The sequence below is a fragment of the Orussus abietinus genome, unplaced genomic scaffold (genome assembly GCF_000612105.2).
Source record: "Orussus abietinus isolate OABI.00-Male unplaced genomic scaffold, Oabi_2.0 scaffold375, whole genome shotgun sequence".
NCBI lineage: Eukaryota > Metazoa > Arthropoda > Insecta > Hymenoptera > Orussidae > Orussus > Orussus abietinus.
Genome location: NW_019394521.1, coordinates 67,678 through 84,795, shown reverse-complemented (window position 1 = coordinate 84,795; position 17,118 = coordinate 67,678). Strand labels below are relative to the sequence as shown.

The 17,118-nt window shown below is 36.9% G+C and overlaps 2 protein-coding genes across 2 annotated transcripts; both read right to left on the bottom strand.

Annotated features, from left to right (window-relative positions):
* Nucleotides 1-485: 485 nt before the first annotated feature.
* Nucleotides 486-5,815, bottom strand: LOC111674002 (gonadotropin-releasing hormone II receptor-like). Its single transcript, XM_023432619.1, has 4 exons — nt 5,744-5,815; nt 5,557-5,678; nt 3,864-3,969; nt 486-704 (listed from the first exon to the last, which is right to left on the bottom strand). Exons 1-4 carry the CDS (start codon nt 5,813-5,815, stop codon nt 486-488), a joined length of 519 nt encoding a protein of 172 aa, XP_023288387.1.
* Nucleotides 5,816-7,405: 1,590 nt separating this feature from the next.
* LOC105694681 (gonadotropin-releasing hormone II receptor) lies at nt 7,406-9,997 on the bottom strand. Its single transcript, XM_023432618.1, has 4 exons — nt 9,810-9,997; nt 8,786-8,991; nt 8,277-8,363; nt 7,406-7,530 (listed from the first exon to the last, which is right to left on the bottom strand). The coding sequence occupies exons 1-4, from the start codon at nt 9,995-9,997 to the stop codon at nt 7,406-7,408; spliced, it is 606 nt and encodes a 201-aa protein (XP_023288386.1).
* Between the last annotated feature and the right edge of the window lie 7,121 nt (nt 9,998-17,118).

Below are 17,118 nucleotides of genomic sequence, written 5' to 3'. Positions count from 1 at the left end.
TAAAAGTAGATATGTCACTGAGATTTTCAACAAATATTTTAGATATCTTCAAATGAAATCTCTGAGACGTCTTAAAAAAAATAAAAAATATTGTGAAAAATTCGTTGAATCTTTTTTAAATCAAGCCAAGTGTCCGATAACGATCGTAAATTAAAAAATGCATTTTCACGATATGTTGATAAATTATTAAAAGTAGATATGTCACTGAGATTTTCAACAAATATTTCAGATAACTTCAAATGAAATCTACGAGACCTTTTCACTCTTTGGCTACTAAGAGCGCCTAAAGGCGGCCGCCGTTTGGTCGAATATTGCCTGCACGGTCAGACGAATTTCGCCCATATGTCGAAATGGCACCGTGTTCAAAGGGTTGAAAAAAATTCTGCCGCTCGAGATATTTAGCAAAGATTAGGAAGAAAATATTTGTAAATTATTCAGGGTAATATTGGGAGAATGTTATATTTCTTTATTAGCAATATTCGTTGCTACCAAGTACCTTGGCTATTTTCCCGACTTTTGTTGCTAATTTCGCATAGGATCCTGGTGTAGACCCAGCAGATGACCACCAAGGGCACTAGGTAAAATCCCATAATGCAGAAGATCTGGTAAATGATCTCGTCCACATTCGAGGCGAAGAATCCGAAAGTGACGCATTGCACATATCCCGGGTACTTCTTGTGCTGATCAACGTGGAAAATGAAGCTCTGAAAATCGATGCATTTAAATGAGTGTATTAAATTGTGGAATAGAAAATAAACGAAGAGCAGGTAAAAGGAAACGGAATCTCGTTAAGGTGATATCAGAGGGACATTCTCTAGATAATTTGGTCTACCCAGTCATGAGAAAAGTTTCATAAATATTTTCATATTTAGACATGTATATACCACACTTTCATATCACCTTAAGGTTTTACGTGTTTTATAAAAATAGAGTGGGAAAATATTTATAATATTGTTCTCCAAACTGGGTGTGCCAAATCATTCTTCAGCACGTGATTATGAAAGCCATAAGGAAGAACATGATGCTCGTGAAGTTTCATTTTTCGAAAAAAAACCATTTCTTTTCATTTTTCCTAGACTAAATTACATTTTTTTTTGTGAAAAATACAATTTCACGAGGATCGCGTTTTTCCTTACGGCCTTTCGAATGATTTGGTGCACTCAGTTTGGAGAACAGTATTATAAATATTTTCCCATTTTATACATATATAAAAAACGTGAAACCTTAAGGTGATATGAAAGTGTGATGTATACATACCAAAAAGTGAAAATATTTATAAAACATTTCGACAAACTGGGTGCGCCGGATTATCTAAAACTTTAACACGTGATTATGAAAGCCACAAGGAAGAACGTGATGCTCGTGAAGTTCCATTTTTCGAAAAAAAAGAAATCTTCTTTTGCTTCTTGTTCGAGATAAATGCAAAATTTTTTTCGAAAAATGAAATTTAATGAGCAATAATGTGTCAAAGTTTTAGATAATTCGGTGCACCCACTTTGGAGAAAAGTTTTATAAATATATTAACTTTTTGTTATGTATATCGCACTTTCATAACGCCTTAAGGTGTTCATATCTTTAGGTATATATTAGCATTTTCCAAAGAAAAAAGAAAAAAATTTGAAACTTTGAACCAATTCCTTTTTTAAATCGTATTCTCCAGGTTTGTTATAAGACATTTAAAAAAATATTAGTTTCGCATTGTTCCAAATTTGCATATGTATTGTTAAAATACCTGGCTATAGAAATGACTATTAGCAAATAAGTAGAAGCAAGATAAGGTACTCGGCATTTTAATTAACCATTAATACCTTTCTGCAAAGTTTTCTGTACTTTGATAAAATCTCTGTTTAAAATTATTGAATGCTGTTAATAAAAATGGTTGTTTTAATGAATATTTAAGACAAATGAGAATGTCCACGAAACCACGGTTCTTAATCATTGACCATAACTTATATAATTGGTGTGATGAAATTATAAATAATTGTATTGCCGAATCGAGCTAGAAAAATTCCAAGAAAAATTGCAGATGTATATAAACGCTTATATAAACATACGTGTATTTACAAATGCACGGATTTACATATTGATCCGTGAAACTGATTAATTTTTGGAAAATTCTTCCTAATTACCAGAAAAAGCGGAAAAGCTTTATCGGAGAGACCGACGGAACTTCGAGAATTCCTTCGTAAAGCTTTTGTAATTGAAATCGTTAAATCGAAATTGAAAATAACCGCGGGCGAGGACCTGGGTCGAGGACATGCATAAATGTTTATATGCATATGTCATGTATACATATGTATACCAATGCTGAATATTTGCCAAGCGTATATTCGTTCGATTTCGGCGCGGGGAACTTCCGGAGGAAATGGCTAGCATTGCTCTTCAAAATGCATCTTATTCAACTCCAAGCAATGTTCAATGTTTTTCTTCTCCAACGGAATTTCATGCAATGTTTGCCTTCTTCCTCCAAATTTTCACCAAACTCCGGGAATTTCAAAGAGAACCTCACATCGCTCGTCGACTTCTTCGCCCTTTAAGGTGAAGTGCAACACATCGAGGAACTTGATCGACGTCGATAAAGAAGATCTTTCTAAATACCTCCGTTGCCAACGTTGGTTTTTATATCGACAGCTGTGTCGAATTATATTGGGTATTGTACTAAATGGCATACTCCACCTGTCGATTTCGTACAATAAATATCAAGAAATTGATGGAAAACTCCAGAAATCCTCTGGATTCATGCTTTCTGAGGCCCTAATTGACTGTAGAGGGACCCCCTGCGCCATCTGTGATTTCCAGGCCAATTAAATTCTCACTCCGGGACCTCGTATTCCGATAGTTTTGGCATAGAAGCGCATAAGACACTTTTTTTGCCTTTATCCCGTTCAAATGCGAGTTTATCGATTACCAGAGTGTTCTAAATTATCGTAAAATTGTCCTGACCCTTTCGTTTTTCATATCAGAGCCTTCGATAATTGTATATGGATCAAAATATGAGAGCTCGACGCCATTTTGGTTCTGGTCTGGGCTAAGTTAAATAATTTTGTGGAAAAATCCAAATTTTTAATGTGTCAGGACAATTCTTAGATGATTACGAGTGATGTGTAAAAGTTTCGAACAGTTTGGTCCAATATCCTTAAAAAAAAGTGTTGTATTCGAATCGACTGATTTGAGGGGAGTTTCACTTCACCTTAATTGTTTCTTCTGAAGTATAACTCCTTTTATCGGAATTATTTCTCTTAAGTGATCTTATAAGGCAGGTTAAGAAATAACAGGAGTCCTAAAATTATTGCAAGAATTTTTAATAAGTAATCAAAGAAAGTTTCGCAATCTTGCAGTTGATGAAAAGAGAGGTAAGAGTTTTCCCCAAGTTATTTGCGCCTGTCTGCAGGCAACCCGAGTTGCACGTTGCAAAGCTGGTTGCATCCTGGAAGGCGCATTTAATAGTCAAGGTAGTCGTCGTGTTTAAGGTGATATGAAAGGCGCTGAGAAATTTAATCCAGGTCGATGAATTAAAATTCATTTATACCCTTTTTGGTGGTAACGCCATTTTAAATACTCAAGTGGTAACATAAGTAACATATACATAACAAAATGTGAAAATATTTATGAAATTTTTCTCTAAACTGAATGCACTGAATAATTTGAAACTTTAACAAGTGCTTAAAGAGGTCCCAGTAAAAGTCCCGAAACTTAATATTTTAATATTTTAGCATATATATTTTACTTTCATAACAGCTTAAAAAGTACGTGTAAAAATCACCGAGACCACTCATAAGGATAATTTTAAAAGCGGCATTTTGTATCGCGGTAAAATTGCAGTCAAAGCGTTGATTTAATTTGCAGTAAAACATTTCTCTCACCTGAGGGACTGCACTAATTACGCTGCATATCCAAGCCACGTAAAGCATTACTTTCCCTCGATGCCTTGCCTCGTCCATTTTTAGTGGATAAAGAACTGCAAAGTACCTGAAAAGGATGCATAAATGCCGAGCTGGGTATCAATTTGCCTTATTCGTTATATATCACGTTATTCCAGCGTTATGTAACTATAATGCAACTATAAAACATCGTACGTAGATACGCTGAGTAACAAATTCCAAGATGGCGACGCGACGCCATCTTGCCGCGGTCATAGATACATTTTTGAAAGGTATATTTCTGCCTGTTCTAAGTGAACTACATCGTACAGGCTTAGTTATACAGATTATTACCGACTTTTGTACAATTCATAAGATAGTTTACTGGTAAGTTACAATATTTTGACAATTTGTGCTGCGAAAGTGCGTATATGAGAGGTGCGACGTGCGCAAAATCGATCGACACGTTCCGCCCTTTCGCGTCTCCATCAGAGAAGCGATATTGTCATAACGATTAATTTTCCTGAAAGCTACATGATCACGAAGCCATCGTATATGTACTTTGCATAGACGGAGAAGACGGGTTGACCTCTTTGTCAATTTAAGGTGATAAACCTTAAATTAATAAAGGTCAATAAACTAAAATTCATCTATACACTTTTTGGTCGTGACGCCATTTTGAATACTCAAGTGGTAATATAAGCTGGCGCGTCACGTTACCGAGATTTATATTTATGTTGAAGTCTTTTACAGTCTATGTTCCTAATTATACGGACTGAAGGGTTCTATATGTCATTTCGGTAAAGTAATGACGAAGAAATTGGTGTAAAACTGTCGAGGAAGATAAATCTTGGAGTTTTATGATATCTCACTATAATTTTATGAAATTCCACTGGATAATTAGTAAAACTTAGAAATTGGATAATAAATGCGTATTTAGTCATTCATTTTCAATACTCTGAATTTAGAATTTTACTCCAATCCATTATTAGTAAAAAATTATCCAGTGGCATTTCATCAAATTATAATGTTATGTCATGAAACTGTAAAACTGAGGCATTGATAATAAATGCGTATTTAGCAATTAATTTTCAATATTCTGAATTTAGAATTTTGCTCCAAGCCAGTATTAATAAAAAATTATCTAGTGGAATTTCATCAAATTATGATGCGATGTCATGAAATTCTAAAACCTAGACATTGATAATAAATGCGTATTTAGTAATTCATTTTCAATACTTTGAATTTAGAATTTTGCTCCAATCCATTATTAGTAAAAAATTATCCAGTGGCATTTCATAAAATTATAATGCGACATCATGAAATATTAAAACTTAGACATTGATAATAAATGCGCATTTCCTAATTCCTTTCCAATACTCCGAATTTAGAATTTTACTCCAATCCAGTATTAGTAAAAAAACGATCCAGCGGAATTTCATACAATTATAATACAATTTAAAAAATATAATACAATTTTATTCCAAGCTAGTGTTAGTAAAAAGTCTAAGAATTTTATGAATATCTTTAACGACGCAAATTTCTAACCCATGAAATTGCTAATCGCTGGAACTGAAATTTATTACTCGAGGTGGTAAATGAAAAGGAGCAATATTAATGAATATTTTTAGAGCTCTCGTTTGATTTTTCGATTTCGGTCCGGGACGTCACGTCACATTTTGCAATCATCACTGACCTGTCGATGGAGATGCAAATGAGGATGTTGCTGGACAAGTAGAGTCCCAAGGGTCGCAGAAAGTGGAAGAATTTGCAAGCCAAATTCCCTGCCAACCACTGCACGGTAATTCTCCATCCAACCTGAGTTTTCGGAAATAATGTTAATTAATAATTAGGGAGAATTACTTAGCAGTTAAGAAGATTACCTTTATACGGGAAAGTTTCGGGATAATAGGATAATAAGGTTTAGGAAAATGAATCTTGTTAGTACCCACCATCCTTGGAAGTGAACATAACTTTACCTAACAATAAAACAATGTGACTATCTATAAATAATTTTTATTCAATACCGGGGGAGTTTAAATTATTACTCCTCGTACTTTTCTTACGGATAAAAATGTTTAATCTCATTTATTGCCTGATAAGGGAATAAGAAATTCATAGTCAGACTACAAAATGGAAGAGGAAATTTGAAATCGGAATTTTACCATTTTGTCGTAATAACTTTTGTTAGCCATAAAACAAATAAAATTACATATAAATGTTCTTTTCTCGATGCAAACGCAAGATATTTAAAAATTTATAATCCGCGGACATTTTACGGATAAAAATGTTTAATCTCATTTATCGCCTGATAAGGGAGTAAGAAATTCATATTCAGACTAAAAAGTGGAAGGAGAAATTTGAAATCGAAATTTCACCATTTTGTCGTAATAACTTTTGTTAGCCATAAAACAAATAAAATTAGTTATAAATGTTCTTTTCTCGATGCAGACGCAAAATATTTTAAAATTTATAATCCGCGGACATTTTACGGATAAAAATGTTTAATCGCATTTATCGCTTTATAAGGGAATAAGAAATTCATAGTCAGACCAAAAAGTGGAAGGAGAAATTTGAAATCGAAATTTCACCATTTTTCGTAATAACTTTTGTTAACCATAAAACAAATAAAATTACTTATAAGTGTTCTTTTTTCTATGCAAACGCAAGATATTTTAAAATTTGTAATTCGCGGACATTTTACGGATAAAATTGTTTAATCACATTTATCGCTTTATAAGGGAATAAGAAATTCATAGTCAGACTAAATAGCGGAAGGAGAAATTTGAAATCGAAATGTCACCATTTTTCGTAATAACTTTTGTTAACCATTTCCCGTCACATCACCTTAACCAGGATAAAGGATGGAGACTGTAATTTATAGGTTAATCACAGATTAACCGGAGTTAATTTCAGTCCTCGGCCCGATCAGGCGTATCGATCCATCTCATTGCACTTGGCAATTGGTAATTGTACCTCTCGAATCTTTGCGATTGCACATTGACCTTGAGGCTGGTTTGTTCGTTTGATACTCAGCTTTGAAGCGTTTGTCGCTCTCGGGTTAATTCCTGCTTCGACTGACAGGAAATTATGCACGACAAACGAATCCCAATACCGACCCGAACAGAAACCGTTTGATTATCGAGTCTTGAACAATCGTTACCCTTCTACAATAATAATTAAATAACCACATCAAACGGTTTAACGAGCTCGTACCTAAGCATACGCGAAAGATTTTCGAAAAGAAAAATGGAATTTAATCCGAGAAGATTCGATATTTGGATCCAATACCCTTAACCCTTTGAACACGGAGCCATTTCGACATATGGGCGAAATTCCTCTGACCGTGCAGGCAATATTGGACCAAACGTCGGGCGCCTTTAGGCGCTCTTAGTAGTCAAAGGGTTAAAAAAAGACTCTTATTCGAATCGACTGATTTTAGGAGGGTATCACTTCNTCGTGAATTTTAATTTTTAATTAAAAAAGAATTGCGGTTTGCTTAGTCTGGATAAATAAATTAACATGCGGATAAATGAATAAAATTATTAAGAGCTTACCATTTCTCGAAGGGACACCTTTTCGACGACGCCAGGACTCGGTATCCTGGAACTCGTTACAGGTGTTAAGTTCATCTGGTACGTGTCAGTACTTCTCGTACGAGTGCTGCAAACTGTATAAAAAGGGGTAAAAATTAATAATTAAACCCAAAAACGACTCCCTTAACATATATTATTCCGTGGTCATTCCTTGACCTGTAAATTCAGACCTAATACCCTTAACCCTTTGAACACAGAGCCATTTCGACATATGAGCGAAATTCGTCTGACCGTGCAGGCAATATTGGACAAAACGTCGGGCGCCTTTAGGCGCTCTTAGTAGCCAAAAGGTTAAAAAAAGTGTCTTATTCGAATCGACTGATTTTAGGGGGGTTTCACTTCACCTTAACAGTTCATACAGTTGGACAGGTCAGGCAGATTGTGATAGTCCGATCCAATACCCTTAACCCTTTGAACACGGAGTCATTTCGACATATGGGCGAAATTCGTCTGACCGTGCAGGCAATATTGGACCAAACGTCGGGCGCCTTTAGGCACTCTTAGTAGCCAAAGGGTTAAAAGAAAGTATCTTATTCAAATCGACTAGATCGAATTCTTCGGGGTGTTTCACTTCAGCTTAATACTTAACTTCTATTGTTTTTCTGGAATCGAGAAGCTACCGGGAAAAGTTATTTACCACTTTGTATGCCTCATTTGAGTTTACAAGGCCTGACTTTTTTTTCCTACCGTTAAAGGTTGCGCAAGAGTGTGAAGTGGTTAACCCCCGAGTAAGAGAAGACGCCTTTGCATATTCAATTTTCGTAATGAATGCTGTTCATCAAGAATTCGAGGTTTTTCAGGAAAATGTGGTCGTACGCACCTCGTAAAATATCGCGCAAGACGCTTCTCATTGTCCTAAGGAATAATGAAGTGACGCCCGGGGACATCGATTTCAATTGTCCTGATTCTGGAACAAGAGAAATGGGGTTCATCTTTAAAAATACCAAGAATATTTAATTTCGAATGGACTAAGTCGATTTTTTTATCAACATCCCCGAACGTCGGACATTCTTTTTTTTAATATTTCATGGTTTTAAAAATAAACAAAGTAACACCCGATTTCAATTGTCCAGATTTTGCAACAAGAGAAAGGGGGTTGATTTTCAAAAATAAAAAGAATATTTACTTTTTGATCGTGATCAAATTGATTTATTTTTTACTGTCATTTGACATTAGCTTCGTCGAGATTTTCGAACCCGAGAAAATGTCCTACAAATTTGTTGTCAGGAAAGTCATAACGCATTTTTCAATTGCCATCTCTTGCGAAAATGAGTTATCACTTTCCCGACAACCTAATAATTTATATTTTATCCTTGTTTAATTAATTACCGGCACTACGCTGCGTCAACCTTGGATTGGCGTTCACGTTTCTCGCTTCGTAAGGCAGAAAACACCGACGACACTCTTTTCGGAAATCCACAGCATAACTACCATACACCATGGGGTTGGCACAAGCGTTGACGATTGCCGTTGAAAAAAGCACGTCTTGCAAGCTCAAATTCACCAAACTTGCGCTGTCTCGGTCGAAAATGTACCTAAAATCATAAAAAACAGAGAAATGTTAATAAAAAGGCATAAACGTTGACGATTGACGTTGAAAAAAAGCACATTTTGCAAGCTCAGGTTCACCAAACTTGCGCTGTCTTGGTCGAAAATGTACCTAAAATCACAAAAAACAGAGAAATATTCATAAAAACGCACGAATGTTGACGATTACCGTTGAAAAAAAAGCACATTTTGCAAGCTCAGGTTCATCAAACTTGCGCTGTCTTGGTCGAAGATGTACCTAAAATCATAAAAAACAGAGAAATGTTAATAAAAAGGCACGAACGTTGACGATTGCTGTTGAAAAAAAGCTCATCTTATAAGCTCCGGTTCACCAAACTTGTGCTGTCTCGTTTGAAAATGTACCTAAAATCATAAAAAACAGAGAAATGTTAATAAAAAGGCATGAACGTTGACAATTAACGTTGAAAAAGCTCATCTTGTAAGCTCAGGTTCACCAAACTTGCGCTGTGTCGCTCGAAAATGTACCTAAAATCATAAAAAACAGAGAAATGTTAATAAAAAGGCATGAACGTTGACGATTGACATTGAAAAAAGCACATTTTGCAAGCTCAGGTTCACTTAACTGGTGCCGTCTCGGTTGAAAATGTACCTAAAATAATGAAAACCTGTGAAATGTTAGTAAAATACGCGAATAAAGAGCACAAAATAGTGTCTCTGCACTTGTCATTAATATCCGTCTCGGCGACTGAGATCACCAATTTCTAATATTTATAAATGTTTGATGTATATAGAATGACCCTTTCGTAACACCTTAAAATCAAGGTATGATTTTATGTAAGCTTACCACAATATCATTGCACAATATGGAGTCCAGCAAAGGATGAAGACGGCAACAATAGTGATGGTCATCTTCAGGGTTCGACTTCGGGCTCTTTTGATGTTCGACATATCGGATCTTCTCAGTCTCAATCGACTTCCACTTTTTTTCGAGTTCTTCGAGTCCGTTGTTCCCTTTCTCTGCGACCTCGCCATGTCTGGAGGAAATCGGAAAAGTCGTCAGGAAATAATTGTAATTAATTAGTCGCGCAATTACTCGAGACGATCGAGTTGACAATCTCAAACGCGATTTGGATTGGCTAAGGTCATTATAGATAAAAGAAGAATTAAGTGATAAGAAATCGACTAGTCGATCCAGTATTAGTTTACCCTTTTTTATTTTCGTAAGACTTAAAACGATTAACAATTTAATGACAATTTTGTAATTCATGATATGTTGATAAATTATTAAAAGTAGATATGTCATTGAGATTTTCAACAAATATTTTAGATATCTTTACATGAAATCTACGAGACATCTTAAAAAATCTGTCGCTTGAGATATTTAGCAAAGAATACAACAAAATATTTAGAAATTATTCTGTACTACCAGGGGAGTGATGCAACCTGCCACATATTTAGACATTTGGTTATGGACAGGGAAAGGAACGCGTTCTAAAAAGACTGTTTGGCACGTAGTCAAAAACAGTTAAAGAAAGGATTTTGGAATTTATGACCCACATCAGGGAGGTTTTCACTTTAGGACCTGCTATGGCGACACATTCCCAAAGGGTATCGTATGGCTAGCAGACATCGTAGACTTTCTTAAGGATTCGAGGAATTCTGTTTCGTCTTGGAAAAGCAAACCTTTTGAAAATGTTAACCGATAGTCAACCAATCAGAGCTCAGCATTTCAAGTGTATCCCTTCCAATGTGTCAATAGAGGAAAGAGAAGGGAGTACATCACAATTCAACTTTTCATTTTTTTAGAACTTCAGACTCAACTAGGACTTGGAACAATTTGGTTGGTTGTCTCCACCCTCGAACTTATTGTCAGTGCATTAATTGGATAAGCGAATGTACCGCGGATCTTATTGATAAATTGTATGGTTAATCCATCGTTTTATTCTTGTAATAAATCGTTATTATTTTTTAAACTTGTGCGTGGTTAAAATTCTCGGACTTTGAATTTACCCGCCAGGAACTTTATCTCAGCGCTCATCCTCAAGGAGCGCAAACATAAATATGGAACGAAGATTAAGCAATGTCGGATAATGAGTAAATGTCAGATATCTAGATTACCTGCTGTTTTTTACTCACTAGAAAACAATTCATATTTTCAAAAGTATGGCATACTGCTTGTCAACTACACTTCATTAACCTAGTATACATTACGTCTGTGATACACGTACTGAATATAATAGAAGCAAGTAAAAGGATATATAAAATAAAGCTACCTCAAATTCAATGACAAACGCGAGAGTTACTGTTTTTCTGATAGGATCATCAGGGCTTGTGATTTTATTCGATGCAGACCGAGACGCTATTCATTTGGAAATCAGTGAAAACGATTTCCTTCTTTGAGAATCGATTGTTTTTCATTTCATATAATTAACAACAATGCGATTCAGTAACAAAGGACAGTGGGTCTTAAAACGGTGACAATGTTTTGGTGATTTCCCACGATTTCCAGTTGATTTCCATGTGACTTCGAGCTTCAAAATCCATGGTTTCCTGATTGTGAGTGAATACCCTCTCGATGCAGACATTTTTGATAAGATTTGGATTATTTTCACGATTTACTCACAGAACATTTTTAACATACTTACGTACTAATTGTTAGGACTTACATTTAGGTCCTATAAGTGAAGGGTAAACCGTTTGTTACTTCAAATATATATGAAATCAGCCGAACTTATTAATTTGCATCAATAACCTAATTCAGATTTTATCGTTTGTCTCATGTCCTATAATGTTTGCACATGATCTGCATCATCATACATTCGTTTCAACACCATTTCAATCTCAACACTTTACCGTCCGGCGAATTTGGAAGTAAATGGCGATCACGGGTATCGCAAAACCAATTAATAGGCTTCCGGTCGGTAAAGTATTACTTCTAGGGTTAATCGAATGAACTTGGCTGATTAGATAATCACGGTTTCTAAATATTCTATTAGCTCTGATCAGGGTTGGTGCAACCTAAAGAATTCACATTCATGAATTACATCATCACTAACGTAATTCTTTCTGTTTCAGTCAATGACATTTTGATGGCTGTCAAAAATACGAGGAAGGAAAGAATACTTTCTTATTCGAAAAGAGTAACTTCTAACTAAAGCTAAAGAGTTTGCATGTAGGCGAAATTAGAATGCGGGATGTTGGAGAAGAAATTGCAAATGATTTGCTAGATATAGGTCATAGACCGCGGAACGATTTCAGAAAGACCCTGTACGTACCATTTGTACACGAAACGGTGCATTGTGCATCTAGGAGGAAAAGGGTGCATTCATAGGACTCGTGTGAAGTTTTTAGCACAAGTCGGGGTGTTCAAGTTGAAGGGCAGGCAGCGTGCAGCGCCTCCCCTTCAACTTGAACACTCCGACTCGTGCTAAAAACTTCACCCCATCTAGGAGGAAAATGGTGCATTCATAGGACTCATGTGAAGTTTTTAGCACGAGTCGGGGTGTTCAAGTTGAAGGGCAGGCAGCGTGCAGCGCCTTCCCTTTAACTTGAACACTCCAACTCGTGCTAAAAACTTCACCCCATCTAGGAGGAAAAGGGTGCATTTATAGGACTCGTGCTAAAAACTTCACCCCATCTAGGAGGAAAAGGGTGTATTCATAAGACTCGTGTGAAGTTTTTAGCACGAGTCGGAGTGTTCAAGTTGAAGGGGAGGCAGCGTGCAGCGCCGCTTCGAGTCGTGCGGCAGACCTCACCCGCTCGCCCGCGCGTGCGCGCGCACGCACACACACATACACGAAAGAATACTAAATCCGACAATGCAACCTTCATGCGGTGCATCCTGCATAATGCTAATGCTCGTGGCATCGTAAATTCTAAAGCTCATAACTCAGGCAATATTTAGCAGAAATAGATCATCAACCAGTGTTTTTGAAAGACCTCACCATGCTGTTTGAACATTGCCTGATAAAAATGGGGGTACTCCATTAAAAAAAAATCATGACCTTAGTGTTATCTTAACCCCTCCACTCAAGTTCAAGCGGGAATGACCATTCCACAGAACTTTTGAAACCTTAATAACGTATAGAATTAATAACAAAGAGGAAACCCATCAAAGTAACAATCAAGACCGTATATGATGTATTTTAAAAATTGAGAGCACTGAAAATTTACGACATAGGCGGCACGTTTGACATGACGTTTCAGGCTATTTTAGTTGACGGAAAATCCGCCCGCGAACAGCGCCAATTGACGCGCATCAAAGAAACAGTTCTTATTTCGAGACATGGACTGTCATTTTATTTGACGAATAGTGACTCACATTCTCGGAGTTTGATTATTATAAATAGATTCCCCTGCCCTGTTACCCCCTGGCCTATGTCACATCAAAACGTTTTGAGCATTTCTCGATTTCTGGTCGGCGTTCACTTGTCGTCCACTGATCGCCCTGCTTCGATCCCCCTTGGTCTGCGTCGTTTCCAAATCGTAGGTTTCCGACACCGTATACATGCGTTGCTCCATGCGATCAGATTCTTCAATTGAAGTACGTACTAATACAATTTTTTTAAATTACATTTAATTTAAAAAATCGATTTCTATCTATATTGGTACTCGTAGGAGGGGAAATTACCCAAGGTGAATCTACTATTGACAAGTCTATATTTTCCGTAGATTCACAGGTATAGTTATTTGACTTATTGTTAAAGAAGACGTATGTAAAATGGATTCAAGCGTTCCGTTCTGCGATCCTCCACCAAATGCCGTCCCGTCCACTGTTCCCAGGGACTGTCTTGGTCTAGCCGTATCAATTGTTCAGGCCATGCTCATATCTTCTAAACATGCTCGCCTTTCCTCGCCCACGATTCTGGGAATAGGTCCGCCCATGGACCTCCGATCATTTTGCCTTGCCTCTTCGAAATATTTCCTTCATACTGTATGACAATTATAATAATCAACCTCAGTTACCAATCATTTACATAATAAGTAGGAGTATTTATTGATAACGGAATTGAAATTTAATAATTTGTAACTTCTTTCCATGTGCAAGTGGATGGTATACATGGTTTTTACGAAAAGGACTGATTTGCAAATAGGATACTAATCAACGTTATAGTTACAAAATTCCGTGTCATCTTGCTCGGAAAAATAGTATTCACATAGAACGATTACAACATAAACTCCGATCCGTTCGTGATAAATTATCGTTGTGGCGACCGCCACGTCAACCCTCGAATAAAAATGTACAACTACGCCGTTGTAACGTTCAAAGATTCTCGTTCGAAAAATTCTCCGTGCACTCTCTGGCGCGCATATTTACCGTTTAGGATACAACGTTACCTTGGGCAAGGCTTTGCCTTTGGGGTTTGTTGTGTACATACATCATGACACATTAGATTCAATCACATATGTTCAATAATCGGAGTTCTCAAATTCTCAGGATTTCAGCCCCAATGCCGACAACAACTTTCGTTCGCGTGTCTTCACCGCTTTACTATAGTTGGAGCAATTCATTTGAAACGTCACACCGAGCGAAGTATATTGCTTTACGCTCATGGTTTGATTCATTTTCAAAAAACCCTTGGATTTGCTAAATTTGCGGTTTCAAATGGTCAAATCCTAGTAAATCCATAGAATGGTTGACTCCAAGGCGCCCGAGTGTTCGACTACCTAGTGGTACTTGGAATTTTCCGTACCAGGGCAACTCTTGTCGATCTTGGACGACCCCATGTGCGAGTCACCTGGAACCCTCAAAGACGCGGCAAAGGACGGCACCTAAAAATTTGGCACGTCCAAGTGACTTAAGGTGAAGTGAAACACGTCGAGGAACTTGATCGACGTCGATAAAGAAGATTTTTCTAAATGCCTACGTTGCCGACGTTCGTTTTTATATTGACAGCTGTGTCGAATTACATTGAATATTGTACCAAATGGCATACTCCACCTGTCGTTTGCGTACAATAAATATGAAGAAATCGAAGTAAAACTCCAGAAATCCTCTGGATTTATGCCTTCTGGGGCCCCAATTGACTGCAGAGGGACCCCCTGCGCCATCTGTGAATTCCAGGTCAATTAAATTTTCACTCCGAGACCCCGTATTACCATCGTTTTAGCATAGAAGCGCATACAACTCTTTTTTTGCCCTTATCCTGTTCAAATGCGAGTTTATCGATTACCAGAGTGTTCTAAATTGTCGTAAAATTGTCCTGACCCTTTCGATTCTCATATCAGAGCCTTCGATAATTGTATATCGATCGAAATATGAGAGCTCGACGCCATTTTGGTTCTGGTCTGGACTGAGTTAAAAAATTTTTTTGAAAAATCCAAATTTTTAATGTGTCAGAACAATTCTTAGATGATCAGGAGTTATGTGTCAAAGTTTCGGACAGTTTGGTCTAATACCCTTCAAAAATAGTGTTGTATTCGAATCGACTGATTTGAAGGATGTTTCACTTCACCTTAAGAGGCGACGCAGAGTCGCACCTCCACAAAGAGGGTCCAGAGAAAGAATTTAGTCATCACTGGTCCTGACCGAGATCAGCAGTTGCCCTTTCGTGGTTAGTTCGCTAGAGTGATTGGAGAAGTAAAGATGGGTCCTCCGAGCGTTAAATAAAGAATAAAGTCTTTGTTAAATTAAATACAATAAAGTGTATCATTCTCACATCCCATTTCCAATATGGACGAAAAATATTAATATTAATGTAATATTTATACTTTAACGAAGTCGCAGTAACAGCTGGATATTGTTATTTCTTTAATATTTGTCGAATATTTCTTGCGCGTGTACTCGGCAATCCAGTCGGGAAAGAGCACATGAAGAGGTTTTCCCCCTCGGAAAAATGCAGATGTACGTAGGTTAGTAGGGTTCCGACTGGAAGCCCGAGCAAATCGTAAAAGGCATAGGCGGTTGCTTATACCTCAAGTACGGGCTCGTAAACGTGACCGAACTCTTAAACGCAAGAATTGCGAAGTTTGGATGGAGTTAGGTTTAAGGGTGGCTGGTCGAGCTTCGTCGGGTTGTTAGATGTCTTTTCCCGCAGGGCGAGATCGGGTACGAGACACATGTGTGTCGTATCGCTGCCTCTCCATCCAATGTCTTCAATCCGCTCTTCCAGGCCTTTTTACCGTCTCCAAATATCTACTGGTTTTCGGAGGGACGTTTTATTTTATGCGATACTTTCGTAACCCCCTCCCTAGAGATATTTGCTTCACTTCATCCTTGTTCGCCGGGTACTACAAGAAATTGATGAACTGCTCAATTCGTTGCAGGCTTTCGGATATCATCACTTACTTTAATTATTTATGAACTTCCTTGTTAAACTTGGATGTGTACGGTGTTATAGATTATAACTGTGTCGGTATAAATCGACAAGGTATGACCTTTTTAACGTTCCGTTCAAAAGATTATAAGGGTTAGATATATGTCGTTTAAAGTCGCATTATGTCGTTTAATTTGTATTATATAAGAACATAAAAAACAACACGATCATGTGGATTTTATGAGGAGGATGGCGGAGGTTACAACTTATATAGTATCCACAATGGTAATTATTTTTCTTACAGAATGACATAGTTTTGGTTTCATTCTATACATGTTGATATTTAATCAAACATAAATCAGGAATGCATATGCAATTATTACTTCGGAGATAACACAAAACTGGGCCATTGTTAGTAAATCACGTTAAAAACTTTCCTTAAATTTGGTAGTTATGACTTCGAAAATATTTTAAATTAAATTTAATAAAAAAATATGTTAACGTCTTTCACTATAATTAATAGTCCTTGAATTTCAAGTTTCTCTTTTTCGAATTGAGTATCATTTGAATGTTATGTTATCAGGAGACGCGGTTTCGTTTCAGACCAGTTTAGTGTACACAGTACAAGTTCAACTGTACACAGACGTACCCTGCTCATTTCCTTTAAACATCGCGCTTACAAGGAAACATACCCAAGTGTCCGCCGCCGATCTTATTGATTTTCATATATGTTGAAGAACATCAAAATCTAAGACACTTTTTTTTTTAATCTGCAATGGTCCACATTTAAAGGGGGAAACAACCCTTCAAAGTTTGACGAAAATTCGATTTTTATATTCATTTCCGTAGAAGCAGTTGAGGGATTTCGACGAAACTTGGCATAAACGTATTCCGTAT

Excerpts from the sequence above, each read along its gene's own strand:
- LOC111674002 (XM_023432619.1), bottom strand. The coding sequence starts at position 5,815 with ATGGTGGGTACTAACAAGATTCATTTTCCTAAACCTTATTATCCTATT. Across the intron at positions 5,679-5,743 it reads CGAAACTTTCCCGTATAAAG|GTTGGATGGAGAATTACCGT; the intron begins GTAATCTTCTTA and ends CCGAAAACTCAG. Across the intron at positions 705-3,863 it reads TAATTAGTGCAGTCCCTCAG|AGCTTCATTTTCCACGTTGA; the intron begins GTGAGAGAAATG and ends ATCGATTTTCAG.
- LOC105694681 (XM_023432618.1), bottom strand. The coding sequence starts at position 9,997 with ATGGCGAGGTCGCAGAGAAAGGGAACAACGGACTCGAAGAACTCGAAA. Across the intron at positions 8,992-9,809 it reads TATTGTGCAATGATATTGTG|GTACATTTTCGACCGAGACA; the intron begins GTAAGCTTACAT and ends TTATGATTTTAG. Across the intron at positions 8,364-8,785 it reads GTTGACGCAGCGTAGTGCCG|AATCAGGACAATTGAAATCG; the intron begins GTAATTAATTAA and ends CTCTTGTTCCAG.